Source organism: Phacochoerus africanus, chromosome 8, assembly GCF_016906955.1.
Source record: "Phacochoerus africanus isolate WHEZ1 chromosome 8, ROS_Pafr_v1, whole genome shotgun sequence".
Lineage (NCBI taxonomy): Eukaryota > Metazoa > Chordata > Mammalia > Artiodactyla > Suidae > Phacochoerus > Phacochoerus africanus.
The window spans coordinates 165939429-165947552 of record NC_062551.1 but is presented as its reverse complement, the minus strand read 5'-3'; the positions used below and the strand labels follow the sequence as shown (position 1 = coordinate 165947552).

The 8124-nt window shown below is 53.1% G+C and overlaps 1 protein-coding gene and 4 non-coding genes across 5 annotated transcripts; all 5 read left to right on the top strand.

The window, feature by feature from the left end:
• The first annotated feature begins 3630 nt into the window (after nucleotides 1–3630).
• Nucleotides 3631–6345, top strand: RPS8 (ribosomal protein S8). Its single transcript, XM_047789293.1, has 6 exons — nucleotides 3631–3718; nucleotides 4122–4228; nucleotides 4661–4760; nucleotides 5270–5445; nucleotides 5686–5815; nucleotides 6187–6345. Exons 1-6 carry the CDS (start codon nucleotides 3715–3717, stop codon nucleotides 6294–6296), a joined length of 627 nt encoding a protein of 208 aa, XP_047645249.1. The 5' UTR covers nucleotides 3631–3714; the 3' UTR covers nucleotides 6297–6345.
• LOC125134783 (small nucleolar RNA SNORD55/SNORD39) lies at nucleotides 3958–4037 on the top strand. Its single transcript, XR_007136782.1, has one exon. It is a non-coding gene; the product is annotated as a small nucleolar RNA SNORD55/SNORD39 (small nucleolar RNA).
• On the top strand, nucleotides 4471–4575 carry LOC125134794 (small nucleolar RNA SNORD46). The gene has a single exon (XR_007136793.1). It is a non-coding gene; the product is annotated as a small nucleolar RNA SNORD46 (small nucleolar RNA).
• Nucleotides 5509–5578, top strand: LOC125134793 (small nucleolar RNA SNORD38). Its single transcript, XR_007136792.1, has one exon. It is a non-coding gene; the product is annotated as a small nucleolar RNA SNORD38 (small nucleolar RNA).
• On the top strand, nucleotides 5999–6067 carry LOC125134792 (small nucleolar RNA SNORD38). The gene has a single exon (XR_007136791.1). It is a non-coding gene; the product is annotated as a small nucleolar RNA SNORD38 (small nucleolar RNA).
• Nucleotides 6346–8124: the final 1779 nt, after the last annotated feature.

Sequence of the window (8124 nt, the reverse complement as noted above, 5' to 3'; positions counted from 1 at the left end):
GTCCTTCTCCTCTCAGGAGGCCAAACCCTCTCCTGCAGTGTCAGCGACATGGTCAAGACTCCAGCCTCTGCCCTGTTAGGGCAGACTGGGGCAGGAGCCAGAAGCCGAAAGCCGAGAGGAGCTGGTGCTCTGTCATTTACAGTCTGCGCAGGGCGTGTTAAAGGCGTCTGAAAGCACTTGCCTTGCTGGACAGGAAAGGATCTGATGAGCAACACATTTGGTCTTAAAAAATGAGAGAAGTGTGCCAAGTAGACTGAGGAGTAGAGCATGGATGGTTTGGCAACTAGAAGACTCCAGATCCCACGTCACAGAACATGAATTATCTTTTTTTTTTTTCTTTTCTTTAAGGGACCCACCCACAGCATATGAAGGTTCCCAGGCTAGGGGTCAAAACAGATGCAGCTGCCAGCCTATGCCACAGCCATGCCAGATCTGAGCCATGTCTATGAACTACACCACAGCTCATGGTAATGCTGGATCCTTAACCCACTGAGTAAGGCCAGGGATTGAACTGCATCCTCATGGATACTAGCTGGGTTTGTTTCCGATGAGCCACAACAGGAATGCCAGAACATGAATTATCTAAATGTTCATGTGCTTTAAGGTTTTTAGCATAAAAGCCACACTTTTAAATATGTGAGGGTTTTTTTATTTTTGTTTTTGATTTTTGGCCATACCCACGGCATGCTGAAGTTCCTGGGTCAGGGATTAAACCCATGCCACAGCAGCAACCCAAACTGGTATATCACAACCCGGTATATCACAAAAGAATTCTCGAACATGTTTTAGAAAGGCCTCCGATATGTGGGGAGCAGGGAGTGTGCGCGTCTGCAGAAACGTCAGGGGAGGGTGGGGTTGAACGTACCAGGTTCTACAGCTCTCAGCCTCGGCTGCTTCATTGTAAAGTGGGGCCATTCTCTTACCTCATGGTGAGAAAATTACAGGAGTTTGAGGTGCCACTAAATAAAAAACTAGAGGACATGGATTCAGAAATTTAGCTAAATCAGAAGTTTGACAGAAATGGCACTAGCTCTTGAGGGCTTAAAATCTTTCAGATACCTAACTTTCCCCCTCATCTGTGAAATGAGCCCGCCAATACCTACCTTATCGAATTGCAAAGACTAAAGAATGCCAGACCTGACCGCCTTCCCCAACTGGTCCCCTGCTTGAATTCCTGACTCCCAGTGACCCATTCTCCCCAACCAGCCAGGGGAATCCTTCAACAACATAAAGGATGAGTTATTGTGGGGTTTGGGGTTTTTTTTTTTGTCTTTTTAGGGCCACACCCGCAGCATATGGAGGTTCCTAGGCTAGGGGTCAAATCAGAGCTGCAGCTGCCGGCCTACACCACAGCCACACCAGATCCGAACCGAGTCTGCGACTTAACCACAGCCCACGGCAACAGTGGATCCTTAATCCACTGAGCAAGGCCAGGGATCGGACCTGTGTCCTCATGGATGCTCGTCAGATTCATTTCTGCTGAGCCACGATGGGAACTCCAAAGGATGAATTCTGAATGCCCTACTATGGCCTGTTAGGCCCCACCTGGTCAGTTCCTCTCTGTTGGTCCAGTGGGAATGTAATTTGGGCAGAATAGTTTGGAGAAGAGCCCAGCTTCTGTGACTAAGCGGGAGCTCTGTGATCGCAGAAACTTTTTTGTTTGTTTTCTTTCTGTTTTTTGACCACACTCACAGCATGTGGAGGTTCCCAGGCCAGGAAATGAATCCAACTAGCAACCATGAGGCCGAGGTAGATCACAGATGCCACCTGGATCTGGCGCAGCTGTGTTGTAGGCCAGTAGCTGTAGCTCTGATTAGACTCCTAGCCTGGGAACTTCCCATATGCCGAGAGCTTGGCCCTAAAAAAAAAAAAAAATCATTTTTCAGCCCTCCCTTTGACTAAACCACATCACCCTGTGCTGGCTTTCCTCTGGCCACTCTTTTTTTTTTTTTTTTTCTTTTTGCTATTTCTTGGGCCGCCCCTGTGGCATATGGAGCTTCCCAGGCTAGGGGTCCAATCGGAGCTGTAGCCACCGGCCTACACCAGAGCCACAGCAACGCGGGATCCGAGCCGCGTCTGCAACCTACACCACAGCTCACGGCAACGCCGGATCGTTAACCCACTGAGCAAGGCCAGGGACCAAACCCGCAACCTCATGGTTCCTAGTTGGATTCGTTAACCACTGCGCCACGCAGGGAACTCCCTCCTCTGGCCACTCTTAATTGCACCCTCCATCTCCTTTGCTCTGCCTGACCTTAAACGTTGCCATTCCCAAGCCTTGGTCCTAGCCCCTCTTCTTGTATTTCTTGGTGCCAGGGCCTGGCACACTACTGCACGCTGACAGCGTCCATGCACTAAGAATGGTTTTTATGTTTTGAATGTTTGGGGGCAAAAAAATCACGTTTGTTTCAGGACAGGTGAATCTCAGTATCCACGAAGTTTTACTGCTGCGCCGCCACCTGCGCTCTTTTACTACTATGGCTGCGTTCACACTACGAAGCAAAACTGAGTGGTCGTGACAAGGACCTTACAGCCCACAAAGGCTGAAGTATTGATACCAGAAAGATGATCCTGGAATCCAGGTTCTTGTTCACGGCAGTCAAAGAGTGAACTCCGCAAACACACAGGCAGCAAGCAAGCAACATCTTTATTAAAGGAAAGCAGATAGCTCCCAGGGTTGCTAGGAGGAGGGGAAAAGAGCCCCCTTTCTCTATTGTCCTATAGGGGTTTTTATCTCTTAAAGATGGGGGGGTACCAACGTGGGGGTCCAGAGAGATGCGGTCTTCTCCCATTGGCCTTGTTCAATTACCCACATCAGTCCTTGTCCAGTGGGGTCTTAGGGGTGGAAATGTCCCCTAAGTCTCATAGTTTCTTTGTCCTTTTCTTCCCGTAAACAGAGTCACAGGGGATGAGGGGTCCATGTCCATCCGGGCGAGGTACCCTCCCTAGAGTCAACAAGGCCTGTGAGGATGTTACTCCCTGGAGCCCTTAAGCCACGACCGGGAATCAAGGGCCATATCAAAGAATGCATCCAAGCCCAGGCTCCTCCACTGACGACCTGAGTTAATACTCTCTCAGTATTAACTGACCCTTTACAGGAAGAGTTTCCTTAGGCTCCCTCCCTAGGTTCCGTTCATTCCTGCGGCTTTGCTTCCCAAAGTGACATCGTCTGGCCAGACCCCTTCTCTAGCGGACACGAACACCCAGCCACCTGTCATTCCCACCTGCCAGAGGCATCCGGAGCGCACCACGACCGCGTCCAGGACAGCGCCCACCTTCTCACTAAACAGCACCAAGAGTCACGCAACGGGTCCCCTGAGAAATTCAGACGCCCTGACGCCCTAAAGCAAACCCTTCGAAGCGAAACCCAAGTCCACCTCCACGTCCCTGTCTAGCGCCTTCCGCCCTCCCCCGCAGCCCTCCTCAGGACCGCCGCAACGGCTGCGAACAGGGGTCTTTGTGAAACAGAGGGCCAGGCGAGCGCCCACCCTGAGCCCCCAGCACCCGCGCCCGGCCCCTGCCCCGCCGGCAGCGCCCTCGGGAGCCTCGCCCGCCCGAGGCCTCCGCGGCGCCGCCGCGAGCACGTAAGCAAGGCCGCCCTCCGGCTCCAGGCCGCGCCGCGCGTCGCCCGGAAGAGACGTCAGGAGGCGGGGCTGCGTTTTACAAACCGGACCGTGACGCGCTGCGTTTTCTCTTTCCAGCCGGCGCCGAGCGATGGGTGAGTGGCGCTCTGCCGCGGGCCCGGGGTCGGGGCGTGAGCTCAATCCGGCGCCATCCTGCCTCGCGGCCCAGCTGAGAGCACGGGCGCCCGGGCTCCCAGCTTCGAGCCTCCGTGAGAAGCGTGATGCTTGGGTTCAGGCCGCCGAAGTCGCTGCGGGGACCGCCGGGCTCGGAGCCGCGAGCGGCCCCATCATGGCTGCCGGGGTCGAGGCGGGAAGGGGGCCCGGCCGGGCCGCACGTGCGTGATGACAACTCAGAAATGCTGTGACCTCCCGACTTCGCAGTGGGGGATCCAACCTTGGAGAGCTGAGCGTGCGGCCGCCCGCGCGGGCCGCTGGGCTGCCCGGGCCCGGCCCCGGGTTCCCTGACTCAGGCTGCCGCTCCTCCGCTCTCACCCGTAGGCATCTCTCGGGACAACTGGCACAAGCGCCGCAAGACTGGGGGCAAGAGAAAGCCCTACCACAAGAAGCGGAAGTATGAGCTGGGACGCCCCGCTGCAAACACCAAGGTGCGTGCGGGGCCCCAGCGCCGGGGAGATGGTCCCCTCGGGGGCGGTTGTATCTCTGCGGGGCTCTGCGATGTGCGGTCGGCCTCTGCGTGTCGTGAATAATTAAGGCTGCACGGAGACAGCCGCTGTGTCCTAGGAGTGCCTGGAGGGAGTGGGCTCCGCAGGCGTAGTCGGACACTTGGTCTTGCCGTTGCATGGAGAGGTAATGCAGTGTCGGGAATCAGGCTTTCCCTCGTGGAGGCGACGAGAGTGATGAAAAAAGGATCCTTAGGCGTGGTTGTGGCCGTCTTGGTCATTTGTGTACCACTTGCCAATGCTAGGACGTGTCATAGTTACACTGACTGTGTTGCCTCCATCCGCTTGCTTTCCTTTCTCTGTCGGGTCTTGCTCTCTTTAATAACCTGGTTCCTCCTGTCTCCTTGTGTTTTCTAGATTGGCCCTCGCCGCATACACACAGTCCGTGTGCGGGGAGGTAACAAGAAGTATCGGGCCTTGAGGCTGGACGTGGGGAACTTCTCCTGGGGCTCCGAGTGTGAGTGGAGGCCCTCCAGGCGTGGGTGGGAACTCAGCACCTAAACCTTTCTAAGCTTCAGTAAGTGCTTGTAGCAGGAAGCCATGGCCTGGACCAAGATACTGAGCTCTCTTTTGTCGAAAGACTTTGGGGTTGTGGAGAGTTGTTTCCGTCTTACCTGCCTCTTAACTCCTGTAGCCTGAGATTGGGGCTGAATCTAGAGACTGTATGTGTGGATACCAGCCATGTCTGGAAAGATGGGATTTTAGAAGGTGCATGATGCCTCATGGTTCGGTGAAGGCGTAGAGTTCTTGGGTTTCTTGTGGTGCGGTACGTTAAGAATCTCGTGTCACTACAGTGGCTTGGGGGGCTTTGTGACTCTGGTTCCATCCATGGCCCAGGAACTAAACATGCCACAGGCGCGGCCCAAAAAAGGCTTCGAGTTCCCTTCTCCTTAAACCCTGCTGTGGCAGGGGTCGGGGCACTTGGCCTCATGTTTAAATGGCTTGGTTCTGAATTTCTGTGAGCAGGTTGCACACGAAAGACGAGGATTATTGACGTTGTGTACAACGCATCCAACAATGAACTGGTCCGCACCAAGACCCTGGTGAAGAACTGCATTGTGCTCATTGACAGCACGCCGTACCGACAGTGGTACGAGTCCCACTACGCGCTGCCCCTGGGCCGCAAGAAGGGGGCCAAGCTGGTGAGTGTTTGGGGAGCCAACTTCCTGGGAGGGGGTTGGGGGAGGCAAGCCTGGTTGCAGCCTTCTCGTGATGAAAACTCTGTCCAGTTCTGCTGCTGAAGGGAGAGCGATGAAAGCCTTTAGCACTGAGGAAGGTGGCGTGGCTGTGGGATGTGCAAGGTTCAGGGCTGAGATGACCTGTCTTTCCTGAGCTGAGGGCTGAGGGCCCACCCCTAACCCACTCGTATTTGCTATATCCAGACTCCTGAGGAGGAAGAGATTTTAAACAAAAAGCGATCAAAGAAAATTCAGAAGAAGTATGATGAAAGGAAAAAGAATGCCAAAATCAGCAGTCTCCTAGAGGAGCAGTTCCAGCAGGGCAAGCTTCTTGGTGAGATGGCTTTTGTCCTTGCGGGTGGGGTGTCCCGAGACACAGTGTCCTTCTGGTCTAGTTTCTGACACACATCAGAGTATTCGGTCATCCCATTAGTTTGACCCCAAAATGGAGAAGAGTGGGCAGCAGCCCGTAGGCCTTAGGAAGCATCCTAAGGAGTCTGTCCAGGCTGAGGGGCTGTCTCGGTGATGAGAACTTTGTCCAGTTCTGCTACTGACATTAAGTGACGATAAAGTATATCTGAGGAGACAGTGGGCTTCGTGCCTGCCCCCCAGATACCTGGCCCGACGTGGACACTTGAGGGATGCGCAGGTGGGGGAGGAATGTGTGGTCACATTGCTAAGGCCCACGTGCTCTCTCTCGCACAGCGTGCATCGCTTCAAGACCAGGCCAGTGTGGCCGAGCAGATGGCTACGTGCTAGAGGGCAAGGAGCTGGAGTTCTATCTGAGGAAAATCAAGGCCCGGAAAGGCAAATGAGTCCTCCTCCTGTCCCAGCTCGTGTAATAAAGGTGTTTGTTGTTCTCTCTCCTGTGTTCGCCTTCTGAGGGTGTTTGATTGTGTGGCACACTGTGTGGTCTTCCTCTCCCTCGGCCTGAGGGCCAGGCCCATCACAGAAGCTGTGCCTTTCTGTAGCAGGGGGAGTGTTTCCCCCCCCAAGGCCGGGCTTCAGTGGCAGCAGGGATGCAGGCAGAGAAGACTGAGGGAGGTATCCCAGCATGGGACCCCAGTGGTGTTGGGCCAGTGACTGGGCTGATTGGAGCCTGAAGCCATGCTGCCCCGTGATGTTCTTAGAGTTCTGGGGGCAGACCTTGATTTTGTTAAGGGCTTGATTCAGCCTCATGGTTTATCTAGAGACCTTGGAGTTGTGTTCCAGATTTCTATGTTGTTGAGCAGATGATGCTTCCATAATCTGTCTTAAACAGCTTGGATGTCTTTCTGAAGTTAATTTTCCCTTAAACCCTAATCCTTTCCCTTCTTACCACTCAAAAGTAAGATAACAAGTAATACCTCCTTAGTCTCAAAGGCTTGGCTCTTTGTCTTCAATTTGCCTATATTGTTTATTGTCAGCATGTAATGTGGTTTATGCTCCATCTTTGAAACTAGCCCAGACCTACTTGACACCTGCAATTCAATATAATCAAACTCAAAGATTAACATGTTTAAAAATGATCACGTTCTTCAGCCTTCCCTTTTCAACTATTAGGTTGCAGCAAATAGTTGTCTTCATACAACTGCATAAATCAAATCTTGGTCATCCTGATCCTTTTGGTTTTTTGGTTTTTGTTTTTTTTTTTTTTTTTTGTCTTTTTGCCATTTCTTGGGCCGCTCCCGCGGCATATGGAGGTTCCTAGGCTAGGGGTCTAATCACAGCTGTAGCCACCAGCCTACGCCAGAGCCACAGCAACGCGGGATCCGAGCCGCAGTCTGCAACCTACACCACAGCTCACGGCAACTGCCGGATCGTTAACCCACTGAGCAAGGGCAGGGATGGAACCCACAACCTCATGGTTCCTAGTTGGATTCGTTAACCACTGCGCCACGACAGGAACTCCCCTTTTGCTTTTTTAGTGGCTGCCCTCGTGGCGTATGGAATCTCCCTAGTCCAGGGCTTGAATCTGAGCTGCATTTGCAACATACGCCACAGATGAAGCAATGCTGGGTCCTTAACACACTGTGCTGTGCCTGGGAACCAACGGCCTCCACAGATCAAGCCAGGTTTTTGTCTTTTGTCTTTTTAGGGCCACACCTGCAGCATATGGAGGTTCCCAGGCTAGGGGTCTAATCGGAGCTGCAGCTGCCAGCCTGCGCCACAGCTCACAGCAACGCTGAATCCTTAACCCACTGAGCAAGGCCAGAGATCGAACCCACAACCTCATGGTTCCTAATTGGATTCATTTCTGCTGCGCTACAATGGGAACTCCAAGACAAGCCAGATCTTTAACCCACAGCAGGAACACCCTGTAACTGCTTCTTAGAACTTTCATATCTAATGTCACCAAATTTTGTTGTTTCAACTTTAATACCACCTCTACTGTCCTGGTCGCTCTTCTGCATCCTGCTTGCTCTTACTATTTCTTCTATTGTCCCCAACGTAATTCCAGCTACCGGTGGTTTTTATTTTTTTCAATTTTTGGTGGCCCTGAGGCTTATGGAGTTCCCAGGCCAGGGATCAGATCCAAGCTGCAGCTGCAGATCCTTAACTTACTGGGGGGGACTGGGATTGAACCCATGTCCCAGTGCTCTCAAGACACTGCTGATCTTGTTGCGCCATAGCAGGAACTCCTCAGTGGTTACAGTGTTTGGG